This window comes from Danio aesculapii, chromosome 18 (genome assembly GCF_903798145.1).
Source record: "Danio aesculapii chromosome 18, fDanAes4.1, whole genome shotgun sequence".
NCBI lineage: Eukaryota > Metazoa > Chordata > Actinopteri > Cypriniformes > Danionidae > Danio > Danio aesculapii.
The window spans coordinates 43,803,376-43,821,892 of NC_079452.1; the positions used below are offsets into that span (position 1 = coordinate 43,803,376).

General features: G+C 35.9%; 1 protein-coding gene across 2 annotated transcripts; it reads right to left on the reverse strand.

Moving 5' to 3' along the window:
- Nucleotides 1–538: 538 nt before the first annotated feature.
- Nucleotides 539–18,207, reverse strand: tbc1d15 (TBC1 domain family, member 15). Of its 2 annotated transcripts, none has more exons than XM_056477883.1 (17): nucleotides 18,124–18,207; nucleotides 16,438–16,533; nucleotides 13,768–13,839; nucleotides 13,475–13,616; nucleotides 13,082–13,286; nucleotides 9,600–9,702; nucleotides 8,066–8,263; nucleotides 7,835–7,963; nucleotides 7,157–7,260; nucleotides 6,957–7,051; nucleotides 6,720–6,836; nucleotides 3,979–4,079; nucleotides 3,659–3,758; nucleotides 3,169–3,266; nucleotides 2,957–3,073; nucleotides 1,683–1,769; nucleotides 539–1,119 (listed from the first exon to the last, which is right to left on the reverse strand). In XM_056477883.1, the coding sequence occupies exons 1-17, from the start codon at nucleotides 18,145–18,147 to the stop codon at nucleotides 913–915; spliced, it is 1,995 nt and encodes a 664-aa protein (XP_056333858.1). In that variant the 5' UTR covers nucleotides 18,148–18,207; the 3' UTR covers nucleotides 539–912. The 2 variants fall into 2 exon arrangements, with proteins under 2 accessions (XP_056333858.1, XP_056333857.1); XM_056477882.1 differs by having other exon boundaries at nucleotides 8,066–8,266.
- Nucleotides 18,208–18,517: the final 310 nt, after the last annotated feature.

Below are 18,517 nucleotides of genomic sequence, written 5' to 3' on the forward strand. Positions count from 1 at the left end.
TGGAGGAGAGATAACATTACTGTGTGAGCAGTGAGCTATCAGCTTCCTCTGAGGCAATATCCTGTCAAGCAGGAAATGAAAGAGATGGAAGTCGATTCGGTGCGTCTTTGTTGTAGGCCATGGTTACGAGTGGATAAAAGACATTTCATCCTCAATCTGTGTTTTCCACGTCTCATCTGGAAATGTCATAGTGACATGAACCAAGTCTGAGAACTGATGATCTCATGCCAGTTGGAACTGATTTTGGTTTCTACGGCCAAGCTTTCTCCTTTACTCTCCTCAAATTATTCAATTACTTAATTTTTTTTCCATCTTTGCAAATTTTATCTGGATCAATTAAATATAATAGTACCATTTCCAATTTAAATCTGGAATTACGTAACGAATGAACTTAAGTAATATTACATAATACAAATGGCTTCACTGGACAAAGACGTGTATAACAGTAGCCACAATGATGCATTTCATTTACAAATAATAAAACTAAAAAACGTCAATCTTACCAATCTTAAGCAGCTTTCCAAAATATAACTCAGACTAATGGCAGGAAGACAGATTTTAATTTGAATCTGAATTATTTAGGAAAAGGGCAAACTGATAAAAACAAAAAATATATAATATTCAACAATGAATACCCCACCCCTGAAACATTATGAAAACTCTCTCTCTCTCTCTCTCTCTTACAGTGAGAAGGAATGATTATTTCAATGAAAGACAATATGGTACAAGATATTACAAAAATAATGCTTTAGGATCCTTTTTGGGTCCTAGTTTTACATTCATATATTTCCTCTGGGATATTTTACAATGTGGCATTTGGTAGCAAATATCTACATGACACCCAATACTGTTCTTTTTTGCTGGAATACAGAGGCTATAAAATCTGTACTATACATCATGTAGTGCTGTACACTAGGAAATGAAGGCTACTTTGCAGCCGTTTTGTGCTGTTTCTTTTAAGTGGCTGTGGCCGTTGGAGACGACGTGATCTTGTCTGTGTGAGGATCTCGGTGAGGTTTGAGGTGACTCAAGTATTCCGTATTCACTGGTTTCTAATGCTGCGGAGGGTTCACTGACTGTGTTCAGACCCAGAATCTCACTCACTGAATGAGGCAAGTCCTTGAAAAGAATCAAAATTCATGTTATTGGGACAAAACAAGTGCATGCAGATTACGTTTACATGGACGTCAGTAATCTAATTATTTGCCTTAATCTGAATACGACAATAATATGATCAAGGTGTTTACATGAGTTGCTTTTTGAATGTTCCTTTCATGATCCCGTTTTACATGTTTTAGCACATAATTCGATTATTGTCATTGCGTCACCGTGCTACCCACGTTTTCTCTGGAATTTCATGTAATTTTGAGTGTTTAATTTTTTATTAGTTGACTTTAACTGCAGTTTGGCACTTTCACTTCTTATTTAGGATAATTTCAAGCATGCCCCCCCTGACAAATAAGATATTGGATGCGAGTTTGAACTGCTGGAAGAGAGTTGTTTTAATGGAATTTAATACTGCATGTCATATGGGGGAAAAAACCTCCACATTCATAATCAGAGTATTGTCTTAATCATATTAAAATTGCATTATTGGTGTCCATGTAAACATACTCGTTGTTAAGAAACATAAACATGTATGCATTAAATACCACACTATATAGATTGCTCTTACGACATACCTTACAACTCTTTATCTGCATACAGATAGATTCAGATTTGCTAAGGATTTCTTCGATGTCCAGTTTCATGGAGAGTTCATTTATATGCTGTAAAGAAAACAAAATAATACGTGAATCAATATTTTATGTTATATTTTGCACTGTACACAAATTAGAAATTTAAAAATAGTATTTTTTTTTTTACCTGGACTTATCTTGATAAATTATGTATAATATGCATATATAACCTATACTTTTCAAATATGAACTCCAAATGTGGGGTGACAGTTAAGGGGTTAAACTTATAGTTTCATTCAGTTTAATTTTAAAGACTTAATATCAATGGCAAATCTAAGATCAATCTGACTTATTAATAAGTGAATAAAGGTTGACATTAAGTAGTGCACATGTCGTCCCTCTTTTAGATGTAGTGCTGTATATGCAACTCTATGTATGTATATATATTTGTACAAGCACAAATAAATGTGATATTTTTGTCATCTATACTCCTCGTTACAAAATAAATATGCATAAATATATACTTATAATTCTTTAAATCAGTTTTAAAACGGTTAAAGTATATATTTAAATGCTAGCATACACCTTATTTTTCCAGGTAGGAATGGGCACAGCCTTAAATGTGTCAAGATGTCCAGTCTCATTGACTTCAATTCATTTTTTAGCCATTCAAAATAGCTTGTTATTCTAATTGATTTTGCAAACTGGTATTTACTCATCATAACATTCATTTTCCTTTGGCTTAGTCCCTTATTTATCAGGGATCAACACAGCGTAATGAACCGCCAACTATTCCAGCATATGTTTTACACAGCGGATGCCCTTCCAGCCGCAACCCAGTATTGAAAAACACACATACACTCTTACATTCACACACACACACTACGGCCAATTTAGTTCATCCAATTTACCTATACCACATGTCTTTGGACTGTGGGGGAAACCGGAACACCCGGAAGAAACCCACACGAACACAGGGAGAACATGCAAACTCCACACAGAATACCAGCTGGCCCAGCTGAGAGTGACCAGTGACCTTCTTGCTGTGAGGCGAATGTGCTAATCACTGAGCCACCGTGCTGCCCCCTTATCATAATATTTTAATGTATTGTCATAAATACACTGGTTTGCAGTGAAAACACACAGTATTGCAGTTTACTACGTTTTGTTTTTCCTATTCATCTACACGTAGCAGCAAATGATTCACATTCACAGAAAAAAAAAAATCTTTCACATTGCAAAATGAAGTGAATATAATATTTATAGTCAAGGCTAACCTTTAGAATTTCATTGAATCCATATTTTCTGTCCATAATTTTTTGTTTCTCCGAGTCTAAAATGGCACAGCACACCAGAAGGTGAAAGTTTTGGCAAGGCAGTCTGGTCCACATGACCTGAATGGGGAAAAAAATCAATTGAAGAAAACATTATATCAAAGGTCAATATAACATTGCCAATATCCAAAAGAGAAAAAGACAGTAATACACACCTCCCAAAGGCGAAGGACATCCTGAAAATGCAGTTCTCTTTTAAAGCGGATCAATAACCAGCGGAAACAGAAATATAAGTACCCAGAATCCTGAGCCTCTGTTAAAACACATAAGTACATTGGAGTTTCTGTGACAACCTTTGAATGCAATCGTTTGCGGCTCAATGTTTTATATGTGAATAAAAATCTAAATTAAACCTGTTAATCATATAATGTAAAGTCTCCTCAAGACTTCAATTTAACCGCTCAATATGAATATGAATTAATTTTTGCTCATTTTATGAGTGTTTTAGAAATGTCTCAGTTTTGTGTAATATACTTTTAATGAAGGGACATCAATCTCTCATATCTGATAGTGTTTTGAACATTTACAAATTCATTGGGAGTTTGGAAAACACAAGGATGACTAAACAATTATTTTTTATTTTGGGGTGATCTGACCTTTTAATGAAAAAGACTACTCTAACTGGTCTTTTTCTGAGTAACTTACCTAGATAGTTCCAGAAGGCCAGGTCTAGCAGCCGAAGCAAAGTGCTGAGTTGAATTAGTTGAGTCTTCATCCCCTGCATCTGTTCTTCAAAGTTTTCATGCTGCAACAAACATTGATTTTAACACTACTCTTTCTCCAATCCCCTCTTAACATGCAGAGACAAAATAAACCATTTGTGTTGGCTGACTAATTTACAGTGCCTTCACACAAAAGTGATAACGTGAAGATACATGCTTAATTGACATGGCTAATCTTCTCATACACGGCAAAGCCAAGAGTGCTTAAGAGAGAGACGTGCTGTAATAAACACATGGCATTACCATTTCATCCATGAAGGAAACAAAGCACCAGAAGGCATCCACTTCATTCTCCATCACGAAGAGGATGGGAGAGAGCAGATCGCTCATGCCCTGCACATATCCTGGACAGGAACAAGAAACACTTAAAGGTAACCACTGTCCTACCCATAGTACGAAGAATAAATACAAAGGAAATCAATGGTTACCACAGTCCAAGAATTTCCAAAATAAATTATTTTGTGTTCAACAGGGAAAAAAAGAAACTCAAACAGGTTTGTGACGAGTGAAGGGTGAGTTATACGCTTATTTTATGCGGCCGCCATTTTAAAAAACAAAAGTGAGGTTGTTATGGGTAAAAACCCAAAAGTAAAAGATCCGCACTGTAAATATGCAACAACATGCTGTGTACTACAAATCTCCAGCTGTTGCCTTGATTTCAAAGAGCAGATGTGGTGTAAGCATCACTTTAATATCATTCAGTTAAGTTTAATTTAAACAATTAAAAGCATATTAAGCATCAAACATTAGATCATAATCTCTTTAAGAGTAATACACTTAAGCGTCCTCCTAGGTTTCAGCTCATGGCACCTGGTAAACAGAGTGGGGAAGCTTCCCTGCTTTAGCCTATGTAACTAGGTTTGCACCGATACCATTTTTTTGTAACCGATTCGATCCCAAAATTCTGAGTATCGACTGATATCAGAGCAGATCAGAGCCCGATACTGTGCCTTTTTTTTATGCATAATACAGTTTCTATAGTTGGTGATAAACTTCAATAATATTTCTTCTTTAGTAAAAATAACAGACCTATAGGCCTACTGTATATGACAGACAGCACAATCTAACTAAAAATATGATGCTTGCTGTAAACTAGGCTACATTATTTGAGCATTCATTATGGCAATGACCTGTTGTGGTCCAGGTTATGTTTCCTTTAATTATATTAGGATTTTTCTTTGAAACCTGCTACCACTACTGACACTAATAATTGGTAAAATAATCAGCTTTTTAGAAAAGCCTGATATTTTCCTGTAGGTTTGACGCAGACTAAACTAAACTGTTTGAGGACAGTTTTACTGAATAATCCCTCGCCAAATCTCGCCGTGAGCGAGACGGAGAAAGTTCAAAACAAGGTCCGTTTATATGCTTCAGCGCCAAAACACAAACTGGTCTGTTAAATAAAATATTGATATAAATAAAATGACACTGAAATATTCAGTTTCAATATTCAGGCTAAATTATTTTCTCTTAATGACAATCCATATTTCGTCTGTCAGTTTCACTTTTATTAATTAATCAATTAATCAACTACTTTAACCACAATGAGCCAGGCTTAACAAACTATTTGCAGCACTTAAAGTATTCCCCCCTTGGCAGAATAAATTCAGTCGGAAGCATGAGAGAACAGATATTTATTGTGAGAATATTTACAGAGCGGCGCACATCATGTCTGCACAGCCGGTGCGTGAATGAAGCGATTGATGCATTACTGAGACACAGCACGCAACCCTCCGTTATCTGCGGACACTTTCAAAACTGAATGGCACAAAGGGATGAAATAAGAGCGTTGAGGATCTGTGCAATGTATTATTGAGCTTTTTCCAATTTAATATTTCAGGTAGGCCTACTTTGTGTGTGAAGAGCAGGTAATAACCATCTCTTCTCAAGTGTTACGAATGCGATCGACTGATATAACAAACACAGTGCAACATGATTTAGAAACAACAATGAACTCCTTGTTGCAGGTCAAAATGAACCCATTTAAAGCAAAACTAAATGCATTTCTCCACTGATTATTTAAACTGGAACAAGTCTTGGAGAAAGTTTTTCGCGTTGTCATAAACGCGGCACGCAGTTTTAATTGTGAATTAATGGAGAATGATTGACAGGCGCAATGTCGAGAAGTGCTGAAACTACCGTCATGGCTTCGTTGGCTTATAAATTACACAGAATATAGCGCACGCGTAAGATCGGATTTGGATTGGTACAAGCTGGCTGATACCGATACAGCAAAAACATGCAGTTTCGAACCGATATCTGATCCAAGTATCGGAGCATCCCTATATGTAACCCGTTAAGCAATAAAACTATGCAGTCCTCTGCAGCACACCATCGTGTTGTTTGTAATAGTGTTGTCCCGGTACTGAAATTTTAAAAACGTCCATTTTCCGCTTACAATTAAGCACCGCTAAGCGCGTTCTTAAACACTGCTGATTTGCCAAAGTATTGGCCAGTGCTCAACAGAAACCACTGTGATTGACCGTGAAGGTCATCAGTTCACTATTCTTCACAGAGTGCAAAGATACATGGACACTGGAGCATTTTAAAGTCGCGAAGATCAGTCGATTCATCAGCAGATCACTCATCTGTGTTTGCACTCGGTTAACATGAAGTACAGTGAACTGATGACCTTTACGGCCAATCACAGTCATTTCTGTTGAGCACTGGTGAACACAATGGCAAATGTGTCACTTTCTCTTCGCTGATAAGATATATAGCCAGGTATGTGCCATTCCTGTGTGACTACAGGCGATACTTCCAGGTTTCTTCCCACCGCAGATTCACTTTAGCTTTTAAAATGGCAGTCGCGTGAAATCAGTCCATTGATGACAATTTTCAGTTTTGGGTGAAGTATCCCTTTAAGAATTAACAATCAAAAAACTAAATATGCAATAAAGTCACATTACCTTTAGGATTTTGGATATTTAACAGTAGCCAATCAAGAAAAGCTGCATTACATCCGAACACATGCAATCACTTACCTAAATCAAAATCGTACATGCAGTACGTCATCAGGATGTCGTGTAATAATATCAAGCCAGGGTTGTCCAGGCCTTCGTAAAACTTATTATTGCGATCTGTTCGGTTCACATCTTTTTCTAAAAAAAAACAAAAAAAAAAACACACAAATTAAACACCACCCAGAAAGAGAACAGGGAAATATTAGGAAAACCTTTTTAAAACAACTTAAGAATAAAACTTGATATGTAATTCAGTACCAATGAGGCTCCTGTAATCTCGTAATCTTGAGTTTCTCCTTTCTTGCTCTTCGCTTACGGACTTCCACTGGAGTTTCATTCTGAAGTATTCATCACTGTTGAGGAAAGCATATGATCTTACTACTCAATCTGACGATAAGAATAATCAAAACCAGCATTAAATCAAATGCTCTCTGTTCTCTAAGGGGAAACAAGCATACGTTTTTCTCTTTTGCAGGAGCTTTCTTTCTTCATGAGTGCTGTTCCATGGAAAATAACCAAGCAAAAACTTCCAAGCCTCTTTTCTCACCGCGTGACAGAGACCCTGTTGAAAGCAAAGCAACATCACCATTAATGAGTTCCTTTTAACCTGGACATTTATAAACAAGACATTTTTAAACAAGTCTATGTCAAACAAGTCTAAACTGGTCAAAAGCACCAGAGCACTGCATGGTATAGTACGATTTGGCACGGCTGAGCATTCTACTCTGCTTTTCTCTCCACTCTGCAGCTTAAAGTGGATGTGATTATTGCTACAGTTGCTCTGCCGTGACTTCCTGAATAACATTCTTTTTCCGGTTAGAATGGATCTGCTGGACCTCTTCTACTGACCTCAATGCTGCCTTTTCAGAGAATATATTCAGAAAATATTTGTATTTGGTACATACTTTCAGTATTACATTTGCTTGAAAAGACCCAATCTAATCCTGTTTATATGCAATAAGCCTGCTCCCGAGCAAGTTTGAGCTACCAGAACTGTTGCTATGACAACTCTCAAATGAGTTTTGAAAAAATAACCAAATCCAGCTAATTGAGTAATCCATGTTCAAAGAACGGACCCCTGGTCACTAAATTAGGTAAATAAATAAGCTACAGTAAACCATAAAAAGCACTCTCACCCCTTTAAAAATAGCATTTTTTAAATGAGGTAAGTTGGTCATCCTTCCCTCTGAATCCTGGTACTTTGCCCATTCCTCCATTGTTACTGGTCCCGTCCTTTGCATCTCTGGCCTGGGTCCCAGATCAAGCTAAGACACAAAAACCTTAAATCAATTTTCAGTAAGAGTATTTTCTACAGGATGCTTCATGCGGTTTGTCTGTGTCTAGACTTGAATAAAATCTGCGCTCACTCTAGTGATGACTTCAAATCCCGGCTCCTCCTGCTGGTTGATCTCTAGCCCAGGAATAAGTTCTCCGAGCACATCTGCCACTTCCTCAGCAGGCCGCTGTTGGCACTCTAACTCAGGAGCCCGAAACGCGTCAAAGAGGTAGTTAGTGACTTTGGAGAAGCCACCCAGTGTGGTTGTATAGGGATCCTTCTTGAATTTCTGCTTGGAGAGATTAAGAAAATGTTCTGACCATCATATAAGCAGGCATTATTTTTGACATTAAAAATCAAATAATGAATGCATTCTGGTATAATATTTCCTGTATATCAGCCATTGGGTTGCTTAATTGGGGTTTAAAAGATACTTAAAACTCAGTAATATTCTAGACGTGGCTATGCTGACACTTGGATCAGTAGAAAGCTAATCCGAATAATGATACTATTGTTTTTTAGAGCTGATGTATAGCCAAATTAGCTTCATAACTAATAATAATTTTGCAGCATCGGCAGTTACTGAACTGTTATGGAAAGTACATACAATTATGTATTTGTTGGAATTAAATTGTTTATGGTATTTTTTTGATAAGTTTTAGTCAGTAATAGTCTTTGCTTAAGGCATCAAGGGTGCATGACAGCTATCAAATGTCTAATCTAATCTGAATGATCACACTATTGCTTTTTAACCAAGGTTTCTACAGGCTTCATCAAGTCAAATGTAAGACTTTTTAAGACCTTTTTAAGAGCATTATGAATTAAATTTTAGACTTACGGCTAAACGCTAAGGATTTTTTCTAATGGCCCTGTTAAAACATAAAAAAAACTATCAAAAACTAATATTATTGTAAGGAAGACAACTAAACCATATGTTTATAAATAAAAATATGAGTTGGTAAGTAGAGTTAATAAATAAACTTTTGTCGGAATGTTAGTGATTGGATGCATGTTGGCCAGATTGGGTCGCATTACATAGACATAGGAAAATAAGACCTGTTTAAAATGATTTAAGACCTACAACACAATAATTCATTAAATTTAAGACTTTTAAGACCCCGCTGATACCTTGTTATAGCTGTTGTATAGCCAAAATAGCTTCATAACTGGCAAATTTTGCAAATTGCCAGTTACTAAACTGATTTAAGCAGAAACACATCACTTATTTTGTGTACAGCTGATTTACATCTACATCAAATTAATTTCATAATCAATTCTTTAACATCAACTCTTTTTTAATTGAATCTAGAACTAGCAAACCCCAAAAAGTCACAAAGAAAGTCACCAAAACCATGTCAATCAGAATAAATTAGACAAATACAATTTAACTAATTTGAGTTGTAAGATAAGGTGGTTTAAAGCTTCAGTAATTCAATCAACAAGGCATGACAAAAGAAACAGGAATGTTTTCATATGTTTTCACATTAGTAGTCATCATTTCAAGTGGATCAAAAAAGTTTTTCAACCTTGACACGAATGGTTGTTGTTCAACAGTTTTAGGACAACTTTGATAAAAGTTTTGATTCACTTTAAATGTTGACTACTGTAGACTGTACATCACATACCTGTACAAAACCATAGTTGGTATCATCCAGAAGATTCTCAAAAGACTGAGAAAAGGCTTTGCTGTAGGTGCTGACTATCAAGACACTTTCATCATCGGGACTCCTGAGAAAAAGCATAAAGATTTGTATAGTCTAAATTAAAGTAATACCAATGGTTTGATTTGTAAACATGTGACATCACCGGTGATATCGCTCTGTGCTTTGAATGACGGGAGAATCTGAGCCAACAAAGCCCAGCCTATGTTTCATTATGGAGCCTCAGATAAGAACTTTAATAACAGCTATCTTTCCCTCGGCAGCGTTGAATTCAGCATGCTTATGGTTGGATTTAATCTAGTGTGATATTTAACGCAGGGGAGAGGAGTGTCTTCCTGTCCCTTTCATAAAGCCTTAACTCCAAACGAACAGCTGCTGTTCGACCTTACATGAATCGCGCTGGTGGCCTTTCGCCACTGAACACATGCTAGACTTCCTCAAAGGTGCTGAGATACTGCGTCTCGTTTGCATGCAGATTGGCTTACATTTTGATGTGTTCAGTTTAAAGGGGGAAGTGTTTGGATAAAGAAATCCAATTGTGAATAATCTAAATGCCTGTGGTTTTAGGTGAATTGAAAGGTCAGGGGTCACTAAGATAAGCACAGAAATAAATAAATTAAGCCACATTCATTCAGCAAAAAAACGTCTGACACTACACTCTGAAGTGTAAATGCTGATATGCAAATGAATGCTTTGAGAAACAGTAAGATATAAGGTGAGCAATAGACCATTTCAATGTGGTGATGTCACTGGCCCATAAACATTTCCTGCTTGTTGTCAAACTATTTTAATAATTGTAACAGGCAATTGAACCATATCCTAACATTAAAACAGCTGTCGTAACATTGTTTATCAATATGTGGACCTTTCAGGATTCTCGGAAGCTATGGAAATGAAAAATGTAAAGCAGGAAATAAGTTTGGACCATTGTTATTGTTTACATCCCTCAAAATGGTCTATAACTGCATATTTATGCAATATCTCATGCCATTTTGAGTAAAATGCGAGCAGTGTGTTCACAACGAAAATATTGACAATTGCATTGTATACAGTAAGAAATGTAGCATTATTTGGACACTACTATAGCTTCACCACAAATAAAAGCATTTACCATAAACTACTTAGGTTGTATAAAAGTTATAAAATAAAAATAAACAAAGCTATATATTATAAACTCTCTTTTGTAAATATAATTGAAATTCTATTTTGAATAAGACATGTTAAATAATAATGACCATCTTGGGGTGGCGCTGTGGCACAGTAGGTAGTGCTGTCGCCTCACAGCAAAAAGGTCGCTGGTTCGAGCCTCGGCTGGGTCAGTTGGCGTTTCTGTATGAAGTTTGCATGTTCTCCCCGTGTTCGCATGGCTTTCCTCCGGGTGCTCCGGTTTCCCCCACAGTCCAAAGATATGCAGTACAGGTAAATTGGGTACACTAAAATTGTCCGTAGTGTACGAGTGTGAATGAGTGTGTATGGATGGTTCCCAGAGATGGGTTGCAGCTGGAAGGACATCCGCTGTGTAAAACATATGCTGGATAAGTTGGCGGTTCATTCCGCTGTGGCGACCCGAAAAGAGGACTAAGCCAAAAAGAAAATGAATGAATAATCATCTTGGTCCGTTTAAGATTCAACTTGTATCCTAGTAAAATGAATTATATAATGATCAGAATCAAAAAGAGCTTTATTGCCAGGTATGTTCACACATACGAGGAATTTGTTTTCGTGACAGAGCTTCTACAGTGCAACAGAATTACAGAGACAGGACAAAAAACAGATAATAAATATATATTTAAAAAAAATAGAAGTAGTGAGTGCAAATTTACAGATTGACAAGTGTATGTACGTGTTTATTACTATATACAACGTTATATGTAGTAATAAACACGTACATACACTTGTCAATCTGTATATTTGCACTCACTACTTCTATTTTTTTTTTTATATATTTATTATCTGTTTTTTTTTCCTGTCTCTGTAATTCTGAATAAAATAAACTCTAAATAAACTCTAAATAAAATAATAGTATCATATTATTTATTCATTCATTCATTCATTCATTCATTAATTTTCCTTCGGCTTAGTCCCTTTATTCATCAGGGGTAGCCACAGCGAAATAAACCGCCAACTTTCCAGCATATGTTTTACGCAGTGGATGCCCTTCCAGTAGCAACCCAGTACCGGGAAACATCCATACACTCATTCACATACATACACTACGACTAATTTAGTTTATTTAATTCACCTATAGCATATGTCCCGGAGGAAACCCACGCGAACACGGGGAGAACATGCAAACTCCACACAGAAAATGCCAACTGACCCAGCCAGGACTCGAACCAGTGACCTTCTTGCTGTGAGGCAACAGAGCTAACCACTAAGCATAATCATTATTAAATAATAATAATAAAGAATACATTTGACCATCTCTTTTATGCTTTTTGTCTCCACAAAAATGAAACATGTGCCTCTTTGTCTTCTGTCATTAACTATATGTAAAATGTTTTAATGTCTAAAAAATTTGACATGATCTGAAAGTCATGCAAAATAGTATTTTTCCTCTTAACAATTATCTACTTCAACCCTTCATTGGCATTTGTTTATGCTTAAATTTCACAGATTTGAAATGCACACTGCAAAATTATCAATGTTAATTGCGACAGACCTATTTTCAAAGGTCCGCAACTCATGACTACACTCTACTGGTCTAATGCTGCTGTTGCTGCAAAAACAAAACATTTTAAGGTATTTTGTCATTTTGTACTTAAATAGCAGTGGTTTATTTACATTTTTCTTTTGCCACAAAAATAAAATGAGCATCTCCTTTTGCTATTTGAAACTACTTCCTTCAAAAAATCTTTTGGATAACATATATGGTACCTGAAAATGTACAATTTTATTTAATTATTACATATGTTTGTCTTTGATTTTATTTAATGTCACACCTCACAATTTTCACTGTCAATTTAAATAACTTTGATTACATAATATTTGCAACAAGCCTATTTATATAATGGCTGTGAATCATGACTTTGCTCTACTGGTCAAATGCTTCAATAATAACCAGCATTGATTAATCACGAAGAGATCTATAAAGCTTTCTTAAAGGGATAGTTTACCCAAATTTACTCACTCTTCACTTGTCAAAAACCTGTTTGAGTTTCTTTCTTTTGTTATTTAGAAAAATTGTAAAATTCAGTAACCATTGGCTCCCATAGTATTTGTTTTTCCTACCATAGTCAATGTTTAGCGGTTTCAAACATTCTTCAAATTATCCTGTTTTGTGTTCAAAAAGAAATTCAAAGGTTTGGAACCACTTAAGGTGAGTAAACAATGAGCTCATTTTCATTTCCTTTTACTATCTCTTGAACTATGTCATTAAATAGATATTGCACAATATTTCCTTACAATGGAGCCAAAGACTACCCATTTAGACAAAGCCAACTCACTCATTGATCTGAACTGATTTCCTCAGACTATCCAGGAACACTGTGCTTCCTCCCTGGTGGAAATGAATGGCTGGCAATGCTGTGCCATCCTTCAAACGGAAAGTGAGGTATGACCAGCCCTCACATTTGACTGTGACGGACCTCAGGTCACACACATTAAAAGAGAAGGCTCGCTTGTTCTGGTCATTCACGTGGTTTGATCCACCTGTCAAAATACAATTCAATTCAATACACTTAATTACCGTTTTAGATTTCCATCTTCTGGTTAAGAAAAAAAAGAATAACAAGACACAATTCACAAGCTGAATTAGCATTATATGTATCAGGGGAAATGCACAGTGACAGCAATTTGATGCAAAAGAGGGTTTGTATACAGATGTGCAATTGTTTTACCATCTCCATTTGCATGGACTTTTCTCCGGAATGAGACAGCATTGATCATGTCCCACTCTGTTTCGTAGCTCAGTTGATGGTCAACAGGACGATGAGGGTTTTCTTCTGAACTCTGTGTCCATTCCACCACTGAGCTGGAGTCCTTCAAACAATCATATAAACAGACATCAGGTGATCTCAATACAGAACCATTCTCAATCACACCAGTAAAACTGCAGAAAAACTGCAGGAAATATTTGAACTCTTAGTCAATTTAAATATGCAAACTCTCATAGATGAGTGAACTGACAAACCTTGCAGGCACACAGCATGTTTGAGGGATCTGCATCCTCTAGTGGTTTATATTCCACAAGGGTTTCACCATCCTACAGATACAGTCAAACAAGAAACAATCAAACAAAGGCTACGTTCACACTGGAGGGTTTAGTGCTCAAATCTGTTTTTTCTCTCAGATCTGATTTTTTTGCACAGCTGTTCACATTGTTGTTATAAATGTGACCAGATGAACAGATCATGGTCCTAAACTGACCCGTATGCACAAAAGTACAGTTATGGACAGCACAAAATTATGCACACAATGTGTACACAGTATGTAGTAAGCACATTGTCAGATTAAGCTTAATACGATAGTTGCCCTTTTCACAGCTATGGTGCATTTCATGAACTGTAAAGTGTTGTTCTGCTACTACTAATGTGTATTTAGGCATTTGAAACCTAAAATAAGTCACTTGTGATTGAAAACACTGATCATTTGTGATTTATGACAACCGCAGTGTGCGTCTTTCTGACCACTGGTGTAGTGAACTCATCAAGGGTTAATGAGCAGCTGCAGACTGAACTGAGAAGGCAGAGTTGGTTTATCTCTGTTTGCAGAGTTATTTCATTTTACTTCTTATAAACAACATGCACTTGCAGAAGCGGGGCTTGGGTGCCCTTTTTTCTCTCTGATAGAAAGTTCATCCTTAAAATGAAAGTTCCCCATCCTTTGCGCACAGATTCCCTATCTGCAACACCCCCACTCTTCAGCTTCATGATCAGCCTTCAAAATGAACAGCCGACTTTCTGTGGTAAAGTAATTGGCCCGTGTGCCATTCTACTATGCTGCTGAGGAGTAGATGATGTTTGCAGCACAGAATAATGACGCATGTTGCTCAAAGATTATGTAAGTCACATGAAATCCTACATAACCGTTCACACTGCAGTCGCATTGCAAAACATCATATCTGTGTCTGATTTAATACTACATATGAAAGTGGCACAAATCTGAATGAAAACGATCAGATTCCATGTTGTTTGGGCTGTTCAAACTGTCAACCCAAAAACAGATCAGTGTCACATGTGGGGGGGGGAAAAATCTAATTCGAGCCACATTTGCCTGCAGTGTGAAACGTAGCCAAAAGTCATTGGAAGAGAGCTGTTAGATGCCTATGATATTTTTTGTTTCCATTTATGATATTTAGACTAACATTAAAAAAATTTTGCTTTTTTTTTGAGAAATTCATACTTTTGATTATTAAAGGTGTTTTTCTTTTATAAGTGATTTATAATGTTACAAAATAGTAATACGTCAATAAATGCTGTTTTTTTTTTACATAAAACAACTAGAGTTATAAAACAACTTTTAAACAAAGAATTTTAAACAAATTTATCTGAGAATTCACAAAAAATTATTTATTCTTTCGGCTTAGTCCCTTATTTATCAGGAGTCGCCACAGTGGAATGAACTGCCAAATATTCAGCATATGTTTTACACAGCGGATGCTCGTCCTGCCCAGTATACTCAGTATCCCCAAAAATATTAAGAATAATTATTCATTACGTGAAGGGGAAGAACGTAGAGCAAGTGTGTTTAAGTACAGCTTTTCAGCTGAGACAGAGCCGATTCGAAATGACAACACAGGTGGTTTTTGTTGCCACTAGTACTTTGATGTTGACTTGGAGAGTGCCTTTGCAATCATTATTAAGGATCACATACTGTAAGACTAACTAGAGTTATTGGAGCTTAAAATTAATTTTTCCATGGCAGGAATAAATTTTATTTATGTTTCATATGTTGCTTTGGGGAAAAAATATCTATCTATCTATTTTATAAATGTTTTTAACTCATAATAAATCCACTGATTTTTTTTGAGTAAAGACTTGGGGAATTTATTTATATATATTTTTTTAATTTTGTGACGTGCACAGTTTTTTCAGTGTATTAGCTGCCCTAACATAACAATTACACAAGAATGTGGTATAACGTCCTATGCGTGACTGACTGACTCGGTACCTAAATGAGTCGCACAGTGTAAAAAATATATTTTATATTTATGAGAAACTCCAGCGTTATGGATGTGACATTGCGATAAAAGCTTCAAGCAAAAATACACACAGAAAGTATACGTTAACATTATATTGAAACATCTGATTATATTTTCCAAAATAACTAATCACAGAGTTATGGGATCAGAATATATCAATCTGTAAACATGTTTTATAGTATAAATGAGGAAAATAAACATGTGGCCAAAAAAGTCTGTGAGTTTACAGTCTATAACATACTTTGAAGAAATTCTGTGAATTAAACTGCACAACCCAAAAGAAATAATGCTAATCAAAAAGATAAGAGTCGGCACTCTATAGAACAAAAATGACTGATCTTATTTTATTTGACATTTTTGCATTAATGAGAAAAAAGCTTGGGTATAGATGTGACATCTCTCCGTTATGGATGTGACATGAGAAACTGCCAGTTGTGTGACTTTGGTAAATCAAATATAATAGTTTGAAAACATTGACAGAGACATTTTAAGTATTTTTAAATACTCTAAAATACTTGCTTACACAAAAAAATGTAGAAAGGGTTTAGCTATTTTGGTGAAAACTTTATTTTTTCATGGCAAGGTTGACATTTGCATGGAATTTCTCATATATAAAATCATTAGCAATAAATAAGAAAGAACAACTGAAAACCACCAAACCTTCTCCACAATCCTGAGGAATCCTGATATTAAATCCTGATCCTCAGAATCATCTGGAGACGAGTGAATAAAAACTCCCTCGTGTTCAAACACCACCTGGATAACAAAACAATAAGAATCTATTGATGGAACATTGGATCGATCAAGTATCAGAGATCAGAGACACAATTCTTTTAAAATAGTTCAGCAAACAAACATTTCAAGATCTTGTTTCAGTTCTTCATTCCCTGTGCCTTATAAGGCAAATTAGCTTGAGGTTTGCATTTAAAGGGATAGTTCGTCTGAAAATGTAACTCACGCTGAATACATCAGGCATAGAACCAACATAGAAAGGCAAAATAAATATTTTACACTGTCTGTTGAAGTTGTAGGTAGATTGTAGATAACAATGTTATACATAATGTCGGGTTTCTTGCAAAGACTATTTGTTTGTGTATATAAGAACTCAATGCATCACAAGGAGTTTTACCCATATATGGTTTTTTTTGTTTGTTTGTTTTGGTATTTAGGGTAGGTTAGGTAAGACTTTAACTTGCAGTTTTTGAACTACCAAGACAATTTCAGCTAAAAATCTGCAATATTTTATTCTGGAAGAAGGTCATCTTCATCCTGAATGGCTTGATAGTGAGTAAGCTGGCAGCAGTTTTTATTTTTGAGTGACCTATCCCTTTAAGGAATTAACAGCTGTTGATTACACACAAACAGAATGTTCTTGCAAACTTCCTCAAATTAAAAATAGACATACCTAGGTCATGGCAGAACTCACGAAGACTATGAAAACGCTACCACGAGATATTCGTATTTGAACTGTATATGCTATAACCATATGGTAAAATATTATCATTGTGGCCAAAACACTTGCTCAAGTATGAGAAAAACGAGAAAACGATATAAGCGAAAATACTGAGGTAAAGTTGGTTTTATATTCGCACATTAGTTGAGTAACAAACTCCCTATATTGTTTACCATGGCTTACTTTATGGCAAGTAACGTTATGACTTCAAAAAAACATTAGCACTATTTGACTTTGAATGATGTTGTACTTTGATAGTCATTGGCTGCTAATGTGATTTCGCTATTTAGAATTTGCAAATAATACTTTTCTGAAAATATATGATTAAGGAGAATGTCCGAATACGCCAACATAAAACCAGCTTAACCTAAAATGAGGTTCTGTAATGCAAATATACTATTGATAAACACACAATATCATAATACTGACAACTAGATTTCTCATGGACCTGTCAGTACGTAATTCAGTAGACAAACTGTCTACCATGTAGTCAAAAACATGTTTATGATCTTCATAAATCTACCAGCCAGTTTATGACTCAACACTAGCTAAAGCACAGACACAACTCTCATTATTTGTTATTACTGGCCACGCGTTTTAAACACGATCGATATTGAAGCTGTGGCGTTATCAACACCAGAGACGCCGCTTCTGACGTCCGTGTTTTTCGCAGTTTGATCAGCTGTGTGCCAGTGTTTGGCTGCTAGCAGCCAGGCTAACTGTTGCTAAACACAGCAGCTTCCTAGATCAGTGTATCATCTATTCCTCAACACCGACGGCTCAAAACTAGTCAAACACAAAACCCTATTAAAGACCTACATAAAAATACTTGTAAAACCGAACAATATATGGTTTTGACCGAGTATTCGCTTGTAAAGCAGCATGCTCTGTACCTTGGGAGGAGTTGTGGCCGCCATGTCGACTGCTAAATAGACGACGTAGCACCGCTCACGTGCCTGTCAGCGACCCACAACAACACTGACGAGTCATTTTCCGCATGGCCAACGACGTGCATGCGCACTGCCATCGTTAGCAATAACATAATAGTCGTTTTAGTATATTATTATATTACATCGTTAGCGATGAAAGAAGAAAGAAATACAAGTTGTTGCAACAGTTGAAACTGTTTTGTATTTTCCTTTCATATTATAATCCTTTCGCCAAAATTAAAATTTCATAGATTACATTTCATTATTACATTCGAATTTATTGTTGTAGTAAAAGTGTGTTTTTGATGCGCCAAACATGTAATAATAATAATAATAATAATAATAATAATAATAATAA